The sequence below is a fragment of the Mastigoproctus giganteus genome, chromosome 8, assembly GCF_048544385.1.
Source record: "Mastigoproctus giganteus isolate SK-2022 chromosome 8, ASM4854438v1, whole genome shotgun sequence".
NCBI classification, from domain to species: Eukaryota; Metazoa; Arthropoda; class Arachnida; order Uropygi; family Thelyphonidae; genus Mastigoproctus; species Mastigoproctus giganteus.
Window position 1 is genome coordinate 43,287,415 of NC_143582.1, and position 27,302 is coordinate 43,314,716.

At 38.0% G+C, this 27,302-nt stretch overlaps 1 protein-coding gene across 3 annotated transcripts in view; it reads left to right on the plus strand.

Moving 5' to 3' along the window:
- LOC150081492 (glyoxylate reductase/hydroxypyruvate reductase-like) overlaps window positions 1-27,302 on the plus strand; it is a 240,693-nt gene that overhangs the window by 123,813 nt on the left and 89,578 nt on the right. For all 3 annotated transcript variants that reach the window (XM_090379326.1, XM_090379328.1, XM_090379327.1), the window contains one exon: window positions 23,949-24,026. In XM_090379326.1, the coding sequence (XP_090235452.1) occupies window positions 23,949-24,026 (78 nt within the window). The remainder of the gene's footprint in view (window positions 1-23,948; window positions 24,027-27,302) is intronic.

Genomic DNA, 27,302 nt, shown 5'->3' on the forward strand with positions numbered 1-27,302 from the left:
GAATTCCTAATGTGTGAATGTAGATGCAAAATACTCATTCAGTTTGCCAGATATCTGAACAGGATCATCAATAGTCAAACCATCAACATCAAGTGGACTAATCTAATATATCCCCTTCCTTCTAGAGTTTACACATAAGTAAAGAAGTCTTTGTTGTTTTTCTTTGCATCCTTTGCCAAGGATTTCTTGTAATCAGCTTTTGCTTGCCTAACCTCCTTTGTGAATTGATTACAGACTAGCTTATATCTGCCATAGGCTTCTGTGTCACCTGATAATTTATATGGATCCTACACATTGTTATTCTCTGCCACGAGCCTTATTAGTTCATCTGATATATATTTAGGTCTAAATTTTGAAAAGTATCTTTTAGTTTCTTCCAAGATTAAGTCCCTGAAGGCTTCCCATTTAGAATTCACTGTTTTAAACATCAGTTGATTCCATTGTATAGAATTTTAAAAATGTCAGAGAACACTGTAGTCACCTTTATGAAAACAAAAACCCTTCCCTTTATCCTTGATGGTAGTTGCATTAGCATTAGTTGAAGCATATGATGCAAGAAAGCAAGCATATAGAGCATCAGCCAAAAAAAAAAAATAACCAAATAAAACCTTCCCATTTCATCCATCCGGTCACTCCAAATGTTTGTTTAGTTCAGTCTTAAATTTATTTAAGCTATCAACTTCCACAACATCTTTAACTAAATCCCACATCAGTACACTGTGATCACAGATCCCTGTCACCTAGTGGTTCCTTTATCTGCAAATTCTTAATGCATGAATAATCACTGCTAATAATCAAATTAAGAGTATTACTCCCTCTGGTTGCTCCTGGAACATGTTGCTGTAGAAAATAATCCTCCAATAAATCCACAAAAGTCTTGCTAGCGTGCAAGTGACCAATCCACAAGTTCCAGTCAATATCTGGAAAGTTAAAATCCCCCATTACAAGATATTCTGATTTACTGGGCACTCTCTTTCTCTGCACAATTGTTCATTGTACTCATCAGAGTCATTAGGCCTATAACACACTCCTACTCCTTTTCCCTTTCCCCAGTGCTTATGTCACACCAAACTGACTCAAAATTACACTGTCCACCCATTAAAGGATAAGAATTCAGGGTGGAATGAAGAATAAAGAATTTTATTCCTACAAGAATGATTTCAGTGATGCAACCTTAGCATATAAATAACATCACAAAATATAAAGCAGTAGTCTAATCAATCAGGAGAGAAATAGAAATAATACTAATCATTCCATTTGGCATTTTCATAATGTCAAACAGCATGAGGCTAAGAATGGCAAAAGGAGGCTCAATTGGAAAAGATGCCATCACCAAGTTGTGATCTAAAATTACCTGAAGCATAACTAATATTAATACTTTCATTGCAAACTTTTCCAATGACCTTTTTGACCTTGGATTGAAAACCACAGGATTGAGTCAATCTGGAGTGAAAAGGAAAGAGACATTTTTGGGCTTTCTTCTCACTATGACTGAATTAATCAGTCTCCAGTGAAGGTTGCTTGAATAAAATACCTGATTTTTCATTTGTCAAATTGGAAGAAAAAGTTCTAAAAGTAGGGCGGTTTTCTCTCCAAATGGATTAATCCAAAGCCGCATATTTGCATGAGGGAGCAGTGAACGTGCTAATTGTGCTTTGAATGGTTGTAGGTGTGCTAAGGATTATGTGTTTAGATATGCACTAAGGTTAAATGGTATTTTAGTAGGTGAATTAGCAAGCTACTAGGGTGGTTCAATAAAGAATCGCCCTCATCTACTTCCACATATCGCAGAGTCATGATATTTTGTGTGTAGCATCATACATATCTCTGTACTAAAGGTGTAAAATTTCAGCCCCGTGTCTTAATTTGTTTTTCTCTTACACAGCTGAATGTGTGACGGAGTAGCATCATGGACAAAGTTGAAGCCAGAGCTGTAATCCGGTATCTGTTCTTGAAGGGGAAATCTCCTAAAGAAATCCACGAGAAGATGACTGCTGTATATAAGGATGAAGCCCCATCCTATGGCATTGTGAAGCACTGGCATAGACAGTTTCGGTGTGGTCGTCCCCATTTAGCCATTGATGACAGCACGATCAGAAAAGTGGAGTCGTTAATCATGGAAGATCGCCTGATATCTGTGTGTGAATTGTCCCAGGAGGTGAAGATTAGTGTGGGCTCTGTTGAAACAGTCCTTAATGACCAACTCCATTTACAGAAATTGAGTGCAAGATGGATTCCCCGATTATTGACTGGTTTCCAGAAGGCTGATCGACAACAGAAATCACAAGAGTTGTTAGCCCTGTACCAAAAAAATGAGGAAGACTTTTTCTCTTGTCTAATCACTCAGGATGAAAGTTGGATACACCATTTCGACCCCAAAAGTAAAAAGCAGTCCATGGAATGGCGACATCATGGTTCCCCCCATGATGTCGCCATTTCACTCCTAATACTTATATTCCATTAATTTTGAATATAAGTATTAGGGGCAAAAGAATATACCTGTAAGGCCATAGTGCCAAATATTTAGGTAACCTATGTGGGACTTCATTGTTGTACCCTATAAATAAATAAATAAAATAAATAAATTTATTTATAGGGTACAACAATGAAGTCCAACATATGTTACCTAAATACTTGGCACTATGGCCAGCTTAATAAATAATGTAATACATATATATATACACAATACCACATAATTCTACCTTTAAATGGAAAGAATCATAGAGAAAAAATTATGAAAAATAAGATGAGTGGTGGTTGAGACAATCAATAAATGAGATTTTGTCAAAAAAAGTAACTATGGCTTAGAAGATTGTGAGTTGGGAATGGACGTTGTTGAGATTGAACTGAAACCTTATATATTTATTAAATGTATTAGGAAGAGTTTCCGCTTGTTGAGATTCTGCTATAGTTTAGATATACCTTACATGCAGCAGCATATATCCAACTACTTAATATGATATGGCTTCTGCATTCCCTATCTCTCTATTCCCTGCACCATGCATTCACACTACTTGGCCTCCTCCTCCAGTTGAGATTCTGTTGGATAAAGTATCCAGGGACTTAGAAGATTGAAATGGAAATGCACAATACTCAAGTTGAGCTGAGACTGTGTATATTTGTGAACTGAATTAGGGAGTTTTTTGTTATTTTAATATTCATGGTGCACTGATGTTGATTTGGTGATAGTTCAGGGAACTGACAACATTTTTAAATATACCATATACATACAGTAAAATATACCTAACTGCTTAACATAGCATAGTCTCCAAAGTGTGCCTCCCCCTCCATAAATGCCACTCAGCTCCCTCCAGTCACATCTGGAAAAGTAGAAGCAGCAAGATTATTTGTCAGCTGATCTGGTTGCCTCTTAGAATGTTACCACTGGGTTTGGTCTCTGGTGGTCTCTTTTCCTCCTTTCTTATCAAAACAAAGAAGCCAAACAAGCCATTGTCAATCAAACAGAATTCTGAGTACCTCACCCTCTAACAGGGTCAGTATTGACGCTTGCTAGCCCTGAATTTATCTGTTTTAATATAAAATTTATTTTATGTATAGAGATTATATTGGAGTTATATATATATATATATATATATATGAAGATGTACTTCTGTTTCATCACCATCATCGTCATCAGCAGCCATTTTCAATCCACTGCAGGATGAAGGGCCTCTCCAGCAACTTTCCAGTTCCTTCTGTTTTGTGCAATGGCCATCCATTTACTACCCACGAACTCATGAATTTCATTTGTCCATCTCCGTTGTTGTCTTCCGAGTTTTCTTTTAGCTCCTCTTGAGTACCATTTGAGTACCATTCTGTTATTTTCTTAGTCCATCTGTCCAGTTGAAGTCACCCCAGGTGCTCACATCTGGTGAGCATGGGTTTGGCACAACCAGGGTCCTGATTATCATCATTCTTCTCTTTCTTGGTGATTCCTTTCTACTTCTTTCTCTCTCTTTCAGGGTAACTTCGGAATATTTTTTGGATGGTGCAACATAAGCCTCAGGCTTCCTTGCGCAATATGGCTAATAATAATAATAATAAGACCATTTCAGTTCTTTAGTTTTGATAACAATGTCCTTTACTTGTGTTTTCTGCCTAATGCATGCATTTCTCTTCTTATCTAACAGTCTGATTCCTAATATAATCATTCCATCCTTCGCTTTGTGGTTTTCAGCTTCTCTTCCATTCTTTGGTGAGTGCCCAAGGTTCACTTGCATAAATCATGGTGGGGTGTATACATTGGTTCTTTATTTTATGTTTCAGACAAATTGGGATATTGCTCATCAGTATGTGACTGTATTTTCTGAATGCTAGCCATCCGAAATTTATTATTCTCTTGACTTCCAGCCATTTTTCATTATTAGAGCTAATGACTTGTTCCAGATAAGTATATGAGTCCACCTTTTCAATTACTGTTCCTTCAATAATTATATCCCTTTCTGTGCCATACTTGTTGATCATTATTTGTGTTTTAGCCCTATTCATCTTTAGTCCAAAATCCTTACTAACTCTGCATAACTGATTAAGATTTTCCTCTAATTCTTTGGGATCGTGGCTTATGATCACAATGTCATTTGCAAATCGTAAATGATTTAGGTACTTGACTCCTTTCTGCGACCAGTCTAATTTTCTGAAAGCTTCCTCAAGGGCAGCTGTAAACAACTTCGGAGATATTGTCTCCTTGTCGAACTCCTTTCTCGATTTTAAATTTTCTTCTTTGTCTTGTGTAATAAAGGAGGTAGTGTTCTCATATATTTTCTTCAAAATCATAATGCATGGGGTGTCTATGCCTTGTCTTTCCAGTGCCCGAAACACTGCCTTATGCTATATGGAGTTAAATGTATTTTCATAATCCACAAATGACAGGCAAAATGGTGTTTTATATTCATTTGCTTTCTCCATTTGGTGTGAAGGTTTACATGAAGGTAATCAATAGTTGAGAATCCTGTCCTAAAGCCAGCATGTTCTTTAGCTTGATTCTCATCAAGTATCTTTCTAATCTATTTGTAATGACCCTTGTGAACAACTTGTAGATGTGAGACAACAAGCTAATTGGTCTATAATTTCCAATTTCTGATTTATCTCCTTTCTTATGCAGCAAAATTATGATTGCATTATTCCATTCCTTAGGTGTCATGCCTTTCCTAATGTATTTGTGAAGAGTCTTGCCAGTTTCTGTGTTATGTCTCTTCCTCCTAATTTTAACAACTCTACAGTAACTTCATCCTCATCCGGGGCTCTCTGATTCTTCATTTTTTTCAATGCATGTTCTACCTCATCAGAGAGCATATCGGGTATGTCGTATGTGTTGCTAATTTGTGGTCCATCTTCCCCATTTCTTGCATCATTTCCTCGCTCCTTATATAATTCTTTATAGTAGTCTTCTGCTATTTATCTGTTTATCTTCATTTATTTAATCAATAATTGAGTCAGCCTTTAACTCAAATATATTTATTTCCATCTAAGTATGTGAAACCAATAATATTATATACTTTGAACAAAGATTTATTATGATTGATAATCAAAACTGGCGATTTCGTTATGACCAGAATATCTCTTTAAGAACTTATTATACCTCTGCATCTAAAAAGTGGGTTTTCTCTTTCATTCTTAACATGACATTTCTTTTAAACAACTACTTACTCTGTACAAGTCTCAGATCTTCCCTACCATGGGTATTCTTCCCACATATAGGGTGGAGGCCCCAAAATCTCTTTCAGGCTTCTAGACTCAATTTAAAAGAGGATAGTCAGGATAATTAATGACCCCTTACAAATGTCTCTCCACTCCTCTCTGTGTCATAGATGTCCTTTTTCTGCTGCATGCTTTTTCTATAGATACTTCCATGGACACTATTCTTCTGAATTGGCATCTATAATTGTCTCCCCTCCCCACTCCCTCTTCCAAACCACTCTGAACATATGCTACAGCCAGTTGGCATACATTCACTTCCCAACTTAAAACTCCTAGAACCAACTTTTCTTCTTCTTCCTCATTTATTCCTTCAGCTGCCATTTTCTTAAACAACTTCCATATGTGTTTCTTGAAAATTACAATCTACAGAAATCAAGTGTAATATCAAGTATCTTCTGGCTTCTCAATCTTCAACCCACACACAGTACTAAGTACTATTAGGTTCTAATACATTTTGTGTTTGGGGATGTCATAAAAAAAAAAAAAAAAACATCCCTCTAGTAAAAATTATTGAAGTCAGAATCTAACATTAAACGATTCTTTGAATTTCTTTCCTCATTCTTAGTCCATAACTGCCAAAGACTGATTCGCCATCTTTTTTTAAACTCAATTTGACCCTTCTCTGGCTCACTGTCATTATATAGTTGGTGAAAAAGAATTTCTCTGTCTTTTTAAAAAAAACTCAGTTGTTCTCTGCCTTTTTCTTTTCACAAAAAAAAAAAAATAAATAAAAAATAATAATAAAACAACATTAAAATTGGATTTTTTAAAAAATTTTCAAATTTATGCTTATTTTTCTTAATGAATTGGTCATCAGATGTGCTGTAGTAGACTACAGCAAAATAGAAACATAGTAATAGTGTTGTTCTCTATAATGTGTAATACTTCATCATATTGTATGGTGCAAAGCTGATTAAGTCTTTCGGTATGATACCAAAGAAATACAACGTAAAATTTCAGAAAACATATGTGCAAGGTTTTCCCTGTATTCTAAAATCTGAAAAAGTAACACGTTTACCTTGTGTGTACCACATGTAGATGGAATATTTAAAATTTAATTGGTGGGAAACGTGATGTAATCACACATTGGCAAACAAATAACCATAAGGATAAGCAGCATATAGCGCATAAAATAAATGCAAAAATAGACGTAGCATTTCATAATGATGATGTGACACGTGCTGAATGTTTATTTGCATCTTTTTTGTTGTAGAATATACTCTTCCTTTCAGTTGTGCTGATTATGCAGATGTGTTGTTAATAAATATGTTTCCAATAGAGAATTAGCAAAATTCTGCATGCAATACGGTTGTGGAAGAACAAAAACAGTAAGCATGGATAAGGAAAGAAGAGGTAGTGATAGCTCTGAAAAATAGGCCATTTTTGATTTCCACAGATGGCAATAATCAGTGATATAAACTACAGTATATCACATTGTGGTGACCTTTTGTAATAACAAAAATCTTCAGTACTCAAATTGAAAGCAGCTTTCTCTCAATAACAAATACAGGAACTCCCCAACTTACGTAATACAGTACTCTACTTACGCAAATTCGACTTTACGTAAGTTTTGCTGACCGGTGAAAACTGAAAAAAAATATGAAAACAAAATGGAGGTATCGTGAAAAGATCGTCATGTGAACTCAATAACATATTAGTTTTTTTTTTTTTTTTTTTAATTTGTTCCAAGTCCTTGGAAGTTGAAAATTTCACTATTTATCTCTCTCTAAAAGGTCATATTTATAAAGGAAATTGCACTACATTTTCATCGTTATAACACGTTCCCATTATAAGAATCAATTTTTAACGCCTTTGTGATATTTTTCTAAAGCACGTTTCTGGAGGTCACGACCAAAAAACAATAAAAACAATTTGCACTTTCCAGTTTATTGGGGTTTTCTGTTAGTGCAATTTATTATAAATGGGTAGTAAACTCGATCTTATTGCATTTGTGATAATCCTGATAACTGGAATTCTGTGGATTTTTACATTACGGTATTATGGTGAAACGAGTTCCCCTTCACTGAAATCTTCAATCGTATAAGTAAAAAAACAAATTTTCAGAAATTTCTCTTCATTCCTATTTTGTATTACAATGGTGAAGGGAAAGCGACCAATGGAAAGTGCTAGTGGTGGTAGTGCCAAGAAGTGAAAAAAAATTGATTTAGAAATGAAGATGAAAATGATTAAGAAGTACGAAGTAAAAGTTTGTCATCTGTTGCAAGGGAATTGGGTCTCACTGCTTCAACAGTGAATATTATTTTAAAGGACAGTGCACATATAAAAGAACATGTTAAAGGGTCAACGCATTTAAGATCAACAGTGATCACAAAACAGTGTTCAGGTGCTATATCAGCCGACCGGGCTAGCTGGGTGGGTAAAGTGCCTGCCTGGCAACCCAAAGGTCGCGGGTTCGAATCCCGCCTTGGGCTTGGATCAAAGCACTGCAAAAACCTTTGGAGGTGCATTATGGCCACAGAAGCCGATGCACCAACAACTACAAAAAAAAAAAAAAAAAGAAGGTGCTATATCAAAGATGGAATAGCTATTAATAATATGGATGAAAAATCAGATTCAGAAGCAAGTGCCCCTGTGTCCAATAGCCATTCAAGCAAAAGCAAGAAGTACCTATGAAGATATTAAGGATAGGTATGCAGAACCCCAAGCCAAGTTCGTGGAAAGCAATGGGTGGTTTAATAGGTTCAACCATCGCGCTGGTTTCCAAAACATTAAAGTATGCGGTGAAGTTGCCAGTGCCGATTCTGCAGCTGCAGAGAAATTTTGTGATGTGTTAGGGGGAAAAAAATGTGTTCGAAAAGATGAAGGTGGCTATTCAACACACCAAATTTTAAACGTTGACGAGACTGCTCTGTATTGGAAAAAAATGCTGGATCGAACGTACATTGCCAAAGAGGAAAAGACAATCCCAGGTTTCAAGGCTTCAAAAGATAGGGCCACGCTTTTACTTCAGGCTAATGCAATGGGAGATTACAAATTAATAACATGTTTGTGTACCATTCTGGAAATCTTCGTTCATTTAAGGGCATCAATAAAGCCACCCTACCTGTACATTTTTGATCGAACCAGAAAGCATGGATAACAGTATCGTCTCTTTGAGGATTGGTTTAAATGCTGCTTCATTCCCGAGGTTGAAAAATATTGTAAAGACAACGACATTCCTGTCAAGATTTTGCTTCTATTAGATAATGCTCCTGGACATCCTATGCATCTGGATGATTTCAATTCGAACGTGAGAGGCATATTTCTGCCGCCAAACACAACTTCGCTCATCCAACCTATGGATCAGGATGTTATTTTGAATTTAAAAGCATACTATTTACGCACAGCATTTGCTCAGGCATTGTCTGCAGTAGACGGTGAGAAAAATTTTATGTTAAGAGACTTCTGGAAATCTTACAATATATACCACGCCATCTTAAACATTAATAAGGCATGGATTGGATGCCCACGGCATGTAAAAGGCTCCAAAGGGTTTGAAAAAAGACGAATCATATGAAGAGGCTACAGATAAGATTGTAAAGGTTGCAGAGCTACTTCAGTTGGAGGTTGATGCCAAAGACGTGGTGGAGTTAATAGAGGAAGAAGAGAAGGAATTATCTAACGAAGAACTTATTGACTTGCAGGCAGTGATAGTGAAAGAAGAAAATGCTGACGAAGCTCAAGATGAACCAAATGAAGAGCCGAGACACTTCATCACCAGAGAGATGGCAATGGCACTTCGTGAAATTGCATCGGCAAAGGTGAGGTTTGAGAAGACGGACCCTGACAGCGAATGATTCTTAAAAGTTAACAGAAGGGTGAATGATATGCTTGCTCGCTACAAAGAAATCTATGATGAAAAGAAAAAAGCCACCATCCAGTCATCCATTAATATGTTCTTTCATAAGATTGCACGGCCGATCCCTTCTAAATCTCCACAGCCTTCAACCTCCGCAGCAGCGTACTTATCAAATGAAAACGTCGATTCTGGCAACGATGCTTGAGAGGTAAAACTTACTGACATTATGCCTGCCTCCTCTCATTTTTTGTAATTTTATAATTTTGAAATTTTTAAATTGCACGCTTTTGTAATTTTTCCTGTGCATGAGATAAAAAATTGAATAAATACAATAAATAATTCTATTTACATGTTCGTTGAACATTTCTTTTTTGATTCAATTAATTCAGTGAGCACAGTTCCGAGTGCTGCACAAGCATGGGGGAAATTCCGACTTATGTAGAGTTCCACGGAATGCAACCCTTACGTTAATCAGGGAGTGGCTGTACAATCAAAAGCCACTCCTTCTCAATGCCAGTTTACAGGGCACAACACTGGATATCTTTGAATAATTTGAAATCATGTGGGATTCCTTAAAAACCTATCTGATACTTAGTGTTGATAATGGTGACTGTTATGGTATACATAAAAAATGAGTAGTAAGGATATTAAAAGAGAAGACTGAGCACTTTAAAAAATGTTGTTGTACATGTTGAGGTGCACAAATTTCTTTAAATTGGCAGTGAATTATTTTTAAATTTGAAATTTTTTGTAGAAAGAAATAGTTGAAGCAATAGATATTTTACAGCATCAGTTCTGTCAATTTCAGTGTGAGAACCTGCTATATGCTGAATGTGAGAAAATATTCAGCTGGGTTAGAAATATAAAAGCTGAGTTCAGTTTTTCTGTTTCTAATGAAGATTTGTAATGCTCCTGACAGCCAAGCTAGACAGGAGGGCCATTGCAATGAAGAAAATGTTTACTCAACACAATACGAGAAGGTCAAAGTTTGCAACAATATATTTCTTGAAGCAGGCAAAATCAGTTAATGTCTAATTGAATATCCAAACAGGAATCCATAGACAGAAAAATGCTAGGTAATCTAATGTTAGTATTAGTCATACAACGCAAGGAAGCCACTGGCTTTTGCTGTATTGGCCAAAATAAAAAGTAAAAAAGTAGATAATATAAATTGTGCACTTTCCTCCTCATGTAGGTAACTATTCAGTTGACTTTTGAATTTATGACTGCTAGTTCTGGAATTCTTTATAACAGTGAAAATTCTGCCTTCATTCATTTTACTATTACCCCTCTCAAAGCCTTATAAACCTCAGTCAGCCTTCTAAGGCACCTGGTTGCTAAGTTCTGTAGACCATGTAATTGAAGGCTTTCCTCATATGGTTTCCCTTTTCCCAATCTCACTGTGTGAGTTAACAGAGGGGTGAATGATATGCTTGCCCATCTTTGAATCCTTTCAAGTAGTTCAGTGTCCTTTTTTTCAGATGAAGTCTCCATATTTGGACAGAGTATTCGAAATTTGGTTTTACAATTGCCTTATACAGTGGGATTATGACCTCCCCATCCCTACAGGATATTGTTTGATAAATCATTGATAGGACACCATGGGCTTTTTTTGGCCACTTGTTTCATGCTGCTCAGAGAACTTCATATCTGCCCATATTGTAACTCCCAGCTTTTCTTCCTCTACTGTTTATAATTCAACCCCACCAAGTGTATAAGTTATTTTGAGGTTGATATTCCCCAAGTAAGACCTCACATTGTGTTGCACTGAAACATAGCTGCCACTTTTGTGACATTGAAGCCTGTTTAAGTACTGCTTATCTAGACTCTCAATGTTTTTGGGAGCCGCTAAGTGGAACTTTGTTTATGGCTTAAAAATTATTGTTTTTTATAACTTTTGATTTAAAATTAGTAGTGTAGTTATTCTTTGTGATTCTCTGATTAATTTGAATTTGTTTATTATTTGGCATTTGTTATTGCTTAAGCAGAAATCGACCACAGTCGATTTCTGCTGCCATTGTGTTGTATCAATAAGAACGTTTGAATTTTGCTGCCATTTCGTTAGTATTGATATAGCAGTGTAATCAGTATCATATTAGCATTAGTAGAGGCATTTGATGCAAGAAACCAAGCTTATGCAGCATCAGCCCAAAAAAAAAAAAAACACTTCCACTTCACCCCTCTGTTCGTTCAAAATACCTGTCCAGCTGAGCCTTAAACTTATTTAGGCTATCAACTTCCACGACAAGGAAGTCTGTTCCACCAACCAACCACTCGCTGGCTAAAGGCAAATTTCCGCACGTCTATCCTACATCTGTCTTTCCTCAATTTGAATTTATGCCCTCTCAGGTGATTATTCTGAGCGAGAGGAAGAATCCCATCAGCATTGAGCATGCTCAAACCATTCAATGCTTTATACACCTCTATCAGATCACCTTGCTGGTGCCTAGTCTCCAGACACTGTAATTTGCAAAACTTAAGCCTTTCTTCGTAAGAGCACCCCTTTGTTCCATTCACTAATCTTGTTGCCCTTCTCTGTACTCGTTCCAGCAGCTCTACATCCTTCTTGAAATGAGGCCTCCAGACCTGTATACAGTACTCTAGGTGTGGCCTGACCATTGCCTTATACAATGGAATAATCACCTCCTTATCCCTGCTGGAAAAATTCCTGTATATCATTGACAATACTCCATGAGCTACTCTTGCAGCCCGTCTGCACTGCTCAGAGAACTTCATATCTGCCTGCACAACCACCCCCAAGTCCCTTTCATTCTCTACCACTGTCAGTGTAGTACCACAGAGTTGATACGTTGCTCTGGGGTTGCTGTTTCCCATGTGTAGTACTTTACATTTGTCAATGTTAAACTTCATTTGCCACCTCTCAGCCCATCTGCTCAACCTTTCCAGATCCTGTTGCAGTAGCATAGTGTCAGTAGTGTCCTTGACAACCCTGCCTACCTTTGTATCGTCTGCAAACTTCGACATTAAGCTTGATATACCATCATCAATATCATTTATGAATACAGAAAACAATAATGGACCCAACACTGAGCCCTGACGGACTCCACTAATAACATTAGTCCACGATGAGCAGTGTCCATTGATTACCACTCTCTGTCTTCTCCCCCTCAGCCACCCCTTTATCCACAGCAGCAATTTGCCTCCAATGTCACACTGCTCCAATTTGTGCAGCAGTCTTCCATGTGTAACAGTATCAAAAGCCTTTCTAAGATCCAAGTATATAATATCAAAGTTATTCCCTGCATCCAGTTCCTTTGTGACTGCATCATAGTATCCAATCAAATTGGTCAGGCAAGACTTCCCCTTAACAAAACCATGCTGTGTCCGAGCTATAACTGAAGTCTTGTCTAAATGATTCTGCAGTGCTTCTTTAACTAGTGCGTCCATTAATTTTCCTGGAACAGAAGTTAAACTCACAGGTCTATAATTGCTTGTCAGCCTTTGATCCTCCTTTGTGAATTGGGGTCACCTTTGCACATCTCCAGTCTGTGGGTACCTCCCCTGAGTCCAAGGAAGCTCTCATAATTATGGCTAAGGGTTTGCTTACTTCCTCTGCTGCCTCCTTTAATATAACTGGATAGATCCCATCCACCCCGGGTGCCTTTCTTGTGTTTATCTTCAACAATTTCTCCTCCACTTTACTGTCAGTTATTACAAGATTCTCTAGCTTACTGCTAGAGTTGAAACACCTCTGGCTTTCCCCTCGCTAAATAACTCCTCATGTGTGAATGTCGATGCAAAATATTCATTTAGTTTGGTAGTTTGTATTCATATAGTTTGTTTAATATAATTTTGTTTAGCTAAGAAATTTTATTTCTAGTAAGGCTATATTATGTATAGCATAATACATATAATGTAAATTGATAGTAAAATACATGTAATGTAAAAGTGGTAGTGTGATATGTATTATTATTGCATTTAGGTATCTATCAGTTTAATATAGTATTCTAAGTTAAATTGCATTTAAATGGAAATCATGCCTAGGACTAGAGCAGCAAAGCAACGAGCTCAAAGTAATGGGAATGCTGTGGCTTGGGGGAAAACTGCAGGGGATATTCCTCCTGTGAATCATGGCCTTATGAAATGTACCGCTTATGAAATGTTTGCAGACTATCTGGAATGAGACAATATAGCCAAGGGGATTTATTTGTATATGTTCGGTGCAGAAGTATGAGAAAACTAAGCATGAACTCAGCATCCTAATGGGTTTTTATGAGAACTTGAACAGGGTGGATGCAATTAAAGGAATTAAAATGGGGTCACATCAAGCTCTCAGATGCCCAACTCAACATCAGAACTAAACTCAACTCACCACCACTTGTGCATCAGGTAACACAGCAGCAATTCTCAAGACAAAATGCACTGGACCCACAGGAGGCAGTTATTATCAGGAATTGGAAATATATTGTGCAAAAAGGATAGGTGGAATAGGACCAGGGTATGTCTGCCAGGGGTGAAAGTAGATAACATTGTCGAGTGGATATGATCTTTTAAGGGCACAAAAGGTGATATTGTTGTACACATGGGCACTAATTATATTAAGAGTAGAACTGAGGATTTACTTAATAAGTACAGAGCAATGTTGGGAAAAAGTTGCGAGTTAGGATTAAATTTGAAAGTGTGCAATTCTGCCCAGACATGATAGGAGGGAGTACTCGTTGAGAGCCTTGTTGGTCAATTTGGCCTTGGAGAGACTGTGCAAGTCTCATGGGATAGAATTTTTCTCAGTGTGATCTGTGCTTGTCAACAGGAGAGATTATTTTACATGGCTGAGATACACTTAAATAGAAGGAGTGTAAGAATATTCACTGATAATATCAAGGCAGTGTTAGGTGGGTTGTAAAACTGATGGCTTGAGTGACGATACACTTAATAATAGATTAACTATAGCCGCAGGCAGAGGTGAAAATGATTCTTGCGTTGCTTCTATTGGAATGTGCAGCAGCCTGGAAAGCAAGGTGTTGCAGATTTCAAGCCTTGCTGTGGGTCATCAGGAACAAGTGAATACATGGGCTGTTTTAGGGTAACTAAGAGTAACAACTAGTGCTTGTATACTTGCATATACACTGATGCTAGGTAACATAGTAAATAAATTTGATGAATATGAGGTGTAAAGGTAAACTGCAGCCATTATCAATCCACTGCAGAATGGAAGCCTCTTCAATGATTCATGTTGAGAGGAAATGGACCATAATCTGCCACACTTGGTCCAGTGCGGATTGGCAGATCGACCACATTTAGCAATCAGGGGCTTGAACCTCAGTCTACTCAAAGAGCATGCACTACTGCACTCTTGCTCTGACAACTCAGTTATAGAGGTCCATCAATTTGAGGTACTGATTGTCATCAAATACAGATATTGGTGGTATATCGGAAACATGGTGTCACTCAGGCATAAGGGATGTAGAAGTTGAATATGGGGGAGTACAGTGTGTATAGAGGCGCCTCCGTAGCCAGGTGGGAAGGAGCAGCAGTGCGTAGCACACGCTTCTTGATTAGACCAGGGTTCGAGCCCATCACCACCAAATACGGAAGATGCGGAAAGGTTAGGGAATGGTCACCGCATATCCCGGAGCAATATGGCCTTAGTTGCTAATGCTCCTAAAAACCAATTAACAAACAACAACAAAATGTGTATAGAAAGAATAGACAGGACAGGGCGGAGGTTATGTTCTAACCTAAGAAGCATATTAAATTTAAGGCAGTGCATCCAGTTGACATGGGTGGCCAGTGCAATGTTGAATCAATTTGCTGTGAAAGCATTGGGAAAACAAAAATGAGAGTAGGAGTGTTTTATTGGCCTAAAGAGTAATGAGTATAACAAACAGCTATACAGAGAAATAGAGTGAGCTGTAAATTGGAATATCTTATAATGGAGAATTTTAACTTTCCAGATATTGACTGGAACTTTTGGGGTGGTCACACACATTATAGGAAATTTTGTGGATTTATTAGATGACTGTTTTCTACAGCAGCATATTAGAGAAGCAATAACAGGAAGCAGTGCTCTCGATCTGATCTGATTATCAGCAGTGATTCTTCATGCATTAAAACTCTTAATGTAGAAGATCATTACCTTTTGGGTGGCAGTGATCACAGTGTACTGATGTGGGATATACTTAAAGACATATCTACTGTCAAGAGTAAAGGCAAGGGATTTTGCTTTCATAGAAGTGACTACAGTGGTCTCAGACAGTTTTTAAATTCTATACAGTGGGACTGTCTGATGATGTCACCAACAGCAAATTCTAAATGGGAAGCATTTGGGTTAAGTGATTGAGAAGCTACTAGGCTTTTTGTATCAACTAAGAAATACTGTTCAAGGCTTAGACTTAAATGGATGAAAAACTGATAAGACTTGTGGCATAGAAGAAAAATGCATGGGATGCATTTAAATGATTAGGTGATACAGAAGCCTACGGTAGATATAAAGTAGTCTGTAATCAAGTCCCAAAGGAGTTAGGCAAGCTAAGGCAGATTATGAGAAATCTCTGGCAAAGAAAATAAAAAATTGTCAAGAAATTCAGGAAAGACTTCTTTACTTATATTAACAGTAGAATGAAGGGGTTCAATTACATTGTCCACTTGATGTCGATAGTTTACCTGTTGATTACCCTGCTCAGGTTGCTGAAAAACTGAATAGATATTTTGCTTCTACATTCATGCATGAGGGATTCTTTAGGGAAGGTGCAAAAAGTTCAACAAAATTTAACAGGGAGCTGAGCGATTTTCTGATAACTGTGAGGAAAGTGGAAAAGAAATTGTTGAAGCTAACATAAAAAAGACACCTGGGGTGGAGAAGATCTGTCCAATTATATTAAGGGAACCAGCAAAGGAAGTAAGAATACCCTTAGGCATAATTATGAGAACAGTTTTGGATTCAGGGGACTGAAGATGTGCAAATATATCACCAATTCATAAAGAGGGGATCAAAAGGTATAAAATGCACTGTTTGCTTGATGTTTGCAGAGCAATCGGGTACGGGACATGATACTGCCAAGGGGGATGTCTTTGTGTGTGCGCGATGCAAGGAGTGTATCAATATCAGGCAACAACTCGGCGTTCTTGTGGGCCTATATGAGAGCTTGAAGGACAGGGTGGATGCCCTCGAAGAAACTAAATTGAGGGGCCCATTAAGCTCTCAGCTGCCCACATCAACGCCAGAGCTTGCACTTGGGCATCGCGTGACACAGAGACAACCCCTAAGGCAGAATGCGCTGGTCCCGAAGGAACTAGTAGTTGTTGGTGACTCTATTGTCAGGGAAACGGGGAACATGCTTTGTAAAAAAGATAGGTGGAACAGGACCAGGGTATGTCTGCCAGGGGCAAAGGTTGATGACGTTGTAGAGCGAATATCATCTTTTAAGGGCACAAAAGGTGATATAGTTGTACACGTTGGCACTAATAATATTAAGAGTAGGAGACCGGCAGAATTACTTAACAAGTACAGGTCACTGTTGAACAAAAGCCGAGAATTAGGGTTGAATTTGAAAGTGTCTGCAATTCTGCCCAGACACGATAGGAGGGAGTATATGATGAGAGCCTTGTCGATCAATTCGGCCCTGGAAAGATTGTGCAAGGCTCAAGGGGTAGAATTTTTTTCAGCCTGGACTGTACTTGTTAACAGGAGAGATTGCTTCTACAGGGATGGGATACACTTAAATAGAAAGGGTGCAAGAATATTTGCTGATGCTATCGAGGCAGTGTTAGGTGGGTCGGAAAACTGCTAGCTTGGGGGGAGACAAAGACCAATAGATTGACAGTAGCCACTGGCAGAGGTGAAAGAGATTCTTGCACTGCTTCTATTAGAATGAGCAGAAGCCTGAAAAACAAGATGCATGGTATTTCAGAGACTGCTGGGAGCCATTGCGGTACAAGTAAACACATGGGTTGTGTTAGGGTAGCTAAGAATAGAAACAGGTGCAGGTATACTTGCGTGTACACCAATGCTAGGAGTTTAGTAAATAAATTTGATGAATTTGAGGTATTGCTCAAAACATCAAAGGCAGATATTGTTGGGATATCAGAGACGTGGTGTCACACAGATATAAGGGATGCAGAAATGCAATTTGGGGAGTACAACGTCTACAGAAAGGATAGACAGGATAGGAAGGGGGGAGGGGTTATGCTATTAGTTAAGAAACACATAAAAACCAAGGAAGTGAAGCCAGTCGACATCGCTGGACAGTGCAGTGTTGAGTCAGTTTGGTGTGACATAAGCATTGGGAGATCAAAATTGAGAGTAGGAGTGTGCTATAGGCCTAATGACTCTAATGAGTATAATAAGGAACTGTACAGGGAAATAGAGTGGGCCAGTAAATCAGAGAGTCTTATAATGGGAGATTTTAATTTCCCAGATATTGACTGGAATTTGGGGGCTGGTTACTCACACACTAGCAGGGCTTTTGTGGATTTATTGGATGATTGTTTTCTACATCAGCATGTTCGGGAGGCAACTAGAGGGAGTAATACTCTTGATTTGATTATCAGCAGTGATTCTTCATGCATTAAGAATCTGCAGATAAATGAACCACTAGGTGGCAGTGATCACAGTGTGCTGAAGTGGGATTTACTGAAAGAGGTAACTACCATTAGGGGTAAAGGGAAGGGTTATTGCTTCCGTAAAGGCGACTACGATGGACTGAGACAGTATTTAAATTCTGTACAGTTGGACCAACTGATGATGTTACCAACAGCAAATTCAAAATGGGAAGCATTCAAAGAACTTATCTTGGAAGCTACTAGGCTTTACATACCAACTAAGAAATATTGTTCAAGGTTTAGGCCAAAATGGATGTCAGATGAACTAATGAGGCATATGGCAGAGAAGAAAAATGCATGGGATACTTACAAATTAACACATGACACAGAAGCCTATGATAGATACAAGTTGATATGCAACCAAGTTACAAAGGAGGTTAGGCAGGCGAAGGCAGATTACGAGAAATCCTTGGCAAGGGATGCAAAGAAAAACAGCAAAGAGTTCTTTACTTATGTAAACTCTAGAAGGAAGGGGATGAATCAGATTGGTCCACTTGATATTGATGGGTCAACTGTTGATGATCCTGCTCAGGTAGCTAACAAACTAAATGAATATTTTGCATCGACATTCACACATGAGGAGTTATTCAGCAAGGGGAATGCCAGCGGTGTATTCAACTCTAGCAGTAAGCTACAGAATCTTGAAATAACTGGGAGTAAAGTGGAGGAGAAACTGTTGAAGATAAACACAAGAAAGGCACCCGGGGTGGATGGGATCTATCCAGTTATATTAAAGGAGGCAGCAAAGGAAGTAAGCAAACCCTTAGCCATAATTATGAGAGCTTCCTTGGACTCAGGGGAGGTACCCATAGACTGGAAATGTGCAAATGTGACCCCAATTCACAAAGGAGGATCAAAGGCTGACACAAGTAATTATAGACCTGTGAGCTTAACTTCTGTTCCAGGAAAATTAATGGAGGCACTGGTTAAAGAAGCACTGCAGGATCATTTAGACAAGACTTCAGTTATAGCTCAGACACAGCATGGTTTTGTTAAGGGGAAGTCTTGCCTGACTAACTTGATTGGATACTATGATGCAGTCACAAAAGAACTGGATGCAGGGAATAACTTTGATATTATATACTTGGATCTTAGAAAGGCTTTTGATACTGTTGCACATGGAAGACTGCTGCACAAATTGGAGCAGTGTGACATTGGAGGCAAATTGCTGCTATGGATAAAGGGGTGGTTGAGGGGGAGAAGACAGAGAGTGGTAATCAATGGACACTGCTCATCGTGGACTAATGTTATTAGTGGAGTCCCTCAGGGCTCAGTGTTGGGTCCATTATTGTTTTCTGTATTTATAAATGATATTGATGATGGTATATCAAGCTTAATGTCCAAGTTTGCAGATGATACAAAGGTTGGCAGGGTTGTCAAGGACACTACTGACACTATGCTGCTGCAACAGGATCTGGAAAGGTTGAGCAGATGGGCTGAGAGGTGGCAAATGAAGTTTAACATTGACAAATGTAAAGTACTACACATGGGAAAAAGCAACCCCAGAGCAACGTATCAACTCTGTGGTACTACACTGACAGTGGTAGAGAATGAAAGGGACTTGGGGGTGATTGTGCAGGCAGATATGAAGTTCTCTGAGCAGTGCAGACGGGCTGCAAGAGTAGCTCATGGAGTATTGTCAATGATATACAGGAATTTTTCCAGCAGGGATAAGGAGGTGATTATTCCATTGTATAAGGCAATGGTCAGGCCACACCTAGAGTACTGTATACAGGTCTGGAGGCCTCATTTCAAGAAGAATGTAGAGCTGCTGGAACGAGTACAGAGAAGGGCAACAAGATTAGTGAATGGAACAAAGGGGTGCTCTTACGAAGAAAGGCTTAAGTTTTGCAAATTACAGTGCCTGGAGACTAGGCACCAGCGAGGTGATCTGATAGAGGTGTATAAAGCCTTGAATGGTTTAAGCATGCTCAATGCTGATGGGATTCTTCCTCTCGCTCAGAAAAATCACCTGAGAGGGCATAAATTCAAATTGAGGAAAGACAGATGTAGGATAGACGTGCGGAAATTTGCCTTTAGCCAGCGGGTGGTTGGTTGGTGGAACAGACTTCCATCCCTTGTGGTGGAGGTTGATAGCCTAAATAAGTTTAAGGCTCAGCTGGACAGGTATTTTGAACGAACAGAGGGGTGAAGTGGAAGTGGGTTTTTTTTTTTTTTTGGCTGATGCTGCATAAGCTTGCTTTCTTGCATCAGATGCCTCTGCTAATGCTAATGCTAAGGTGATATGCGTAATTCAGACCTGTTAGCTTAACCTCTCCTCCAGGAAAAATTATGGTGTCTCTAGTTAAAGAAGTAATGCAGGACCATCTAGACAGGAATGCAATTATACTGTAGTCACAGCTTGGATTTGTTAAGAGGTGATTTTGTGTGACCAATCTGAGTGAATGATGCAGTACCATAGGAACTGTGATGCAGTAACATTTGAACTAAATGTAAAAATTAATTTTGATATCATATACTTGGATTTCAGGAAATCTATTAATACTGTCGCACATAAAATACGACGACCGGGCTAGCTAGGTGGGTAAAGTGCCTGCCTGGCAACCCAAAGGTCACGGGTTCGAATCCTGCCTCTGGCTTGGATCAGAGTAAAATGCGAAAACTTTGGGAGGTGCATCATGGCCACAGAAGCTGATGCGCCAACAACTAACAAAAAAAAAAAAAAAAGCACATAAAATATAGCTGTACAAATTGGAGTAGTCTGGCATTAAGGGCAAGTTACTGCTATGGTTAAAAGAATAGTTGATTGGGAGAAGACAGAGTGGTCATCAATGGACAATGTTATCGGTGGTATTCCCCAGGGTATATCAAGCTTAATGTCTAAGTTTGTAGATGATACAAAGGTTGGCATTGTGGTTAATGTCAGTAATCAAGGTAAGCTACTGCAACAAGATCTAGAAAAATTAGGTTGAGAAATTGCAATTGAAGTTTAATATTGACAAATGCAAGGTACTGCATATGGGTAGCTCTAATCCCAGATTAATGTACCAACTGTGTGGTACTACACTAAAGGTGGTGGAAAATGAAAAAGACCTGGGGATAATTGTTCAGTGAGATATGAAGTTCTCTGAGCTGTGCAGATAGGCTGCCAGGACAGCTCATGGAGTTTTGTCAATGATATACAGGAATTTTGATAGCAGGGATAAGGAGGTGAATATCCTATTGTATAAGTCAGTGGTCATGCCACATCTTGAGTACTGCATACAGGTGTGGAGGTCTCATTTTAAAAAGGATGTGGATCTACTGAAACAAGTGCAGAGAAGAGCAGTGAGATTGGTGAGTGGAACTAATGGGTGTTCTTACCAAAAAAGGCATCAGTGCTTCAAACTGGAGATTACGCACCTACAAAGGTGATCTGATTGATGTGTTTAAGGCTTGGAATGGATTGAGCAAGCTCAGTGCTGATGTCATTCTTCCTCTTGTTTGTCTCCTTCTTACACATGTGAAGGGGACATAAATTGAAATTGAGGCATGATGGTTGCAGGATAGATGTACAGAAGTTTGCCTTCAGCCAGCAGGTAGGTGATAAACTTCCATATAGTGCTGTGAAAGTGGGTAGTTTGAATAAATTAAAGGAAGAACTAGACAAACTATTGGAGGGGATGGACAGGTGATGTAATGATGCTTTCTTGCATCATTTGCCACTACTAGTACTAATGGGATGAGGTGTAATGAGCTCTTCAGAGCAGAGATCTGCAACCATACAATCTTCATATGGCGCCTCCGTAGCCAGGTGGGAAGGAGCAGAAGTGCGTAGCACACGCTTCTTGATTAGACCGGGGTTCGAGCCCGTCACCACCAAATACGGAGGATGTGGAAAGGTCAGGGAATGACCACCGCATATCCCGGAGCAATATGGCCTTAGTTGCTAATGCTCCTAAAAACCAAATAACTAACTAACTAACAATCTTCATAAACTGAGGAAACAGTTGAATTAACTTTGACCAGCATGCCTGTGGCATTATTTTCACACATCCTTGGGTTCATGGCATGAACCTAAGGATGTGTGAAAGCTTCTGAGAGCTCAAATGCAACCTGCTCATTACTATCTAGATGTGACTAATAAAGTGCTCACTCATTATATATTTATAGGATAACTATAAGTTTGATAATTAAGTTCCAGGAGTAAGCCAAATTAAAGAAACCAGATCTTAGAATGAAAAGAAGCTTTTAATATTAAAAACATTTTAAATATTTAATATTAAAGTAATTGCCTTAAGCAGCTACACACTTGTACAAGTGTGTTGCTGCTTAAGTCAATACACTTATGAGAGCTATTGAAAACATTTTTTAAACACATCTAGACTGATGTTTTTAAAAAATGCTACTTAATTCCTTTGTCATATTTCTTTTAATATCCTCTGTTTCACATTGCCAAGTTTTCAGTGTGTGTTTAATTTTTGGTAACAAATAGTCCTGGGGGGGATAAATCAAGAGTGGGTAGTTTAGCTGCACAATTCCACACTTAGCCAAAAACTCCTTGAAATCAGCACAGAATGTGGCCAAGCATGGTCATTCCAAAGGAACTAGCTCCTTTTTTTCTCAAAACTGAGGCCTTACTCCATGAATTATTTTAGCCAAATGATCCTTATTTGCACTTTTACTTGGTGAAACACATTCCTTTTGAATGATTCTCTTGCTATTGAAGAAAGTGATCACATCACTTGATAGAATTAATGCATGAACTTTTTTGATGTTTCTGGGGTTTGAAGCATTGCTGGACATCCACAGTGCTGATCTCACAGCTCTTTACAGCCACCTCAAAATCTTGCAGACCAGTTATAAATATGTGAGCAAGACGAATTGTCATAAACTTATTTTACCAATTTAGTTTTTTTTTTTTTTTTGCCAATTTGTGTTACACAGAGAACTTACTGAAGGGAAGTTCTCTGTGAAGACCTCAGTCTTACCACAGTGTATTCAGAGCACTACAGACAAAATTGTATTGCTAGTTCAGGGAGCTACCAGAGTCACAGCAAATCTCACAAAAATATTTCTCACACATGCAGAATATAATATCTTATGTAGCGCAGTCAGAACTTTCCAAAATAATCCCAGAAAAAAAAAAAACCTCTCTTTTCGGTATAAATAAAGTTATAGACTTCCTAATTATATTGACGAAACAGAAGATGACTACAGTTCATCCAGTGAAACTACTCCATAAGGTCAAATGAAATGCAGTATACTGATTTCTTTAAAGCTTATAAATGCTCAGTGCCAGTTTCTTTTTTAATACACCTTATTTTCATTCTTAGCTCTGTTGCATATATTTCAGAAATCCCTAAAGTAAACAAATGCCTAACTACATGCAAAACAATTCTGAGATTGCCAGTGTGACTATCAACTTATAATCACTTCATTACTGTCTCTTCCTCTCTTTGATGTCTCCACCCCACTATGCTCATTTGAGTGAGTTGCATGAAGCAGTACAGAACTGATTATAAAGCAGGTGAAAATTTACAGAAGTTGTATTTCCATTATTTAATGTTTTAGCATAGCAGCAAGTAAAAATGATGTATTTTATATTATAAAATACATAATGTTTAACATACTATATTGTATTATATTTTAATATGATACAGTATGTTAATTCTGTACAAGTATACAAAACAGGTTTTAGGATACACACTGAAACAAGTAATTAAATTTATTTCAGCTCATTGTTTTATTTAGAGAAGAGTTATGCCTTTTTAATCAATTCTGCAGATGTCACAGCAATAACATTTGTAGTAACAGCAGAGCATTGTAAAATGGAACATTTTTCCATTCAGGGTGAAGCCACTCAAATTTAGGTAGTTGTCTGCATTAAATATACAGAAATATGCAATTATTTATGAAATTATAATCTGTTTTCTTTTTTCCTGCTTAGGTCAAGGAGTTGCTGAAAGATTAAAACCATTTAAAATAGACCAACTTCTATACTGTGGAAATAAACCAAAAAAAGAAGGTAGAAGAAAAAAGTTACTCACAGAATTTGTTTTTTATAATAAAAAACAGTTTTACTGCTATTAACTGCTATCATTGAATTAGTATTAAGTTAAATAATATTAAATTGATTAATGTAACAAGGATTTTTGACAAGTTAATTCATTTATTTCTAATGTTATAATCATCTGCATCAATTCCCCAATTATCTCTGTAGTCAGAGAACTGTGTTAAGAATTATGCTTCCCTCCATAGACCCAGATGATAAATTGGTGAAGTTAGTAATGTACCTGTTTTCGATGTATGTCAGATAATAACACTGGACTTTTATTTTTACTAAATGTTGAGAAATTTATGTGAACATAACATAAATTTCTCATCAGCTGAGATAGTCTGATTTGCAATCAGCTGCTTTTGGGGTTCAATCTAAATGAATACAGCTAGATCTCAAACCGCTTTCAATTGTTTCACCAGATAAAAAGTTATAATGTGTTGAGAAGCAGTAATCTAAGCAAAATTATGTGGCCCATATGATGCACTTCTCTGAGTTGCAGGGCCGGGAGCTCTGATCTGCATGAAACAACATTATATTATAATGTATTAAGATTTATTATAAGATTCGTTTCATCTTCAGTAGTCTTATAATGTCTGTCCAAAAAGTTTATTTTATCTCTAATTAGAATAAAATGGGTTTAGACTATAAAGTGTTTAGGGTGTAAGCCTCAAGACTATGGAAAAGTCTAGGCTATGTATAAGTATAGTGCGAAAGCATCAATAATACATAGCCAAATCTGAATGAACAGAATATTAGCAAAGCGGCATCATTTTAAGTTATATCTCATATTGTGAATACCTTCACGACGAGTTGCCATGATATTGCACTACTTCGAATAAGTAATGCTTCACCCGAGGAGAAGACTAATGTTACTTATTCTCAGATGGATACCACCACCCAGATGGCACCGTTTCAGGGCTATTTTGTATATGTATGGGATAATAACTCAACTATCCACTTGTCCCTATTAGACTTAGAGAAGCAAAAAGGTAGAGGGAAAGTAATAGTAGGAGTGGAAGAGGGAAAGAAACGGTGTAGAAGAATGAAAGGGACAGTAACTCCTTCAACTCACACCACTCAACAACTCATAAACTCCTCGAATAGGCAACGCTTCGCCAGTGGAGAAGGCTGTTGTTACCTATTCTTGGAAACTCCGGACATCATCAGGCTCCCCCTGGTGCCGTTTAGGGCTATTTGGCCCTTCTTCGGTGGGTGGGTAGGTACCCAAGTGATGCCGTTTCAGGACTATTTGGCCCTTCTTCGGTGGGTGGGTAGGTACCCGAGTGATGCAATGATGGCAAAACAGTTATGAAGTATAACTCCACAATATGAGAGATGCCTGATGTATTTAGACTATAAAGTGTTTAGGGTGTAAGCCTCAAGCTATGGAAAAGTCTAGACTGTGTATAAGTATAGTGCGAGAGCATCAATAATACATAGCCAAATCTGAATGAACAGAATATTAGCAAAGCGGCATCGTTTTAAGTTATAGCTCATATTGTGAATACATTCACAATGAGTTGCCATGATATTACACTACTTCGAATAAGTAACGCTTCACCTGAGGAGAAGACGAATGTTGCTTATTCTCAGTGAAGGTATTCACAATATGAGATATAACTTAAAACGATGCCACTTTGCTAATATTCTGTTCATTCAGATTTGGCTATGTATTATTGATGCTCTTGCACCATACTTATACATAGTCTAGACTTTTCCATAGCTTGAGGCTTACACCCTAAATGATTTATAGTCTAAATACATCATACACCATCAGGCATCTCTCATATTGTTTTTTTTATTTTTTAAAGGAGCATTAGCAACTAAGGTCATATTGCTCCGGGGATATGTGGTGGTCATTCCCAGAGGCACCTACATATTGTGGAGTTATACTTCATAACTGTTTTTCCATCATTGCATCACTCTGGTACCTGCCCACCCATCGAAGAAAGCCAACAAGCTTTGAAACGGTGCCATCTGGGGGGCCTGATGGCCACTGAGTTTCCTCGAATAGGTAACAACAATCTTCTTTACTCGGGAAGCGTTGCCTATTCGAGGAATATATGAGCTTTGTGTGTGAGTCGAAGGAGCTGGGTTCCTCGAACATGTAACAACAGTCTTCTCTACTGGGGAAGCGTTGTCTATTCAAGGAACATATGAGCTTTGAGTGTGAGTTGAAGGAGCAACTGTCCCTTTCTTCCCTCTACGGCATTTCCTTCCTCTACCTCTCCTACTATCACCTTCCTACATCTTTATCTCTTTTCTAAGTCTAATAGGGATAGTATGAGTATAACCGAGAACTTTATCCCATATCATATTTCAAAACGGTGCCGTCTGGGTGGTGGTATCCATCTGAGAATAAGTAACATTAGTCTTCTCCTCAGGTGAAGCATTACTTATTCGAAGTAGTGCAATATCATGGCAACTCGTGAAGGTATTCACAATATGAGATATAACTTAAAACAATGCTGCTTTGCTAATATTCTGTTCATTCAGATTTGGCTATGTATTATTGATGCTCTTGCACCATACTTATACATAATAAAATGGGTTTAACTGTATGGTTTTAATATTAATAAAATGTACTAATTATCATAAACTAATTAGTAACCATTCATACTTGCACTTTTTTATTTTTTTTTATTTCACAGTTAAACTATTGTATTGCCAAACATAATGACAGGGAAAAAATTAATAGCCTCTGATATAGGCTATTTCTTTGTGTATCTCTATTGTTTTAATGTACAGTTTATTCTGTTATAGAAAGTTTCATTCACCCTCAAATTACTCAATTTTGCTACTTATATATATATTTTTTGCTAATTATTTTAAATGTTCAGTCACAGAAGTGGGACTTGGAATGTTTGGCATACCTGAGAGTCTGAAATCGAACTGATATTCGGGTGACACTTGAGTTGTGTGGACCTAATTATGGCAAAGTCCAGTCAGTCTGTGACAGCCAAATCCTCTGCTCACACCTTCACAATGGTGTGACTGTTAATAACCCTTGCACATAGGTATAATCCCTATGTGCAAGTCCTTAAATATGGCACCCGGTATATTGGAGGTACTACCTAGGTGCGAACCAACATAAGCAGGAGTTGAGGTGTGGTGCCCACATTGCACAGAAGAATGCTGCTCCTCTGTGTTATCAGACACTACTAGGTGGTAGATGACTCTTATCAACCGGAGCAATAACACCACTTTGCTTATTGGAGACTTGAAGTGGTGGAATCCATATTT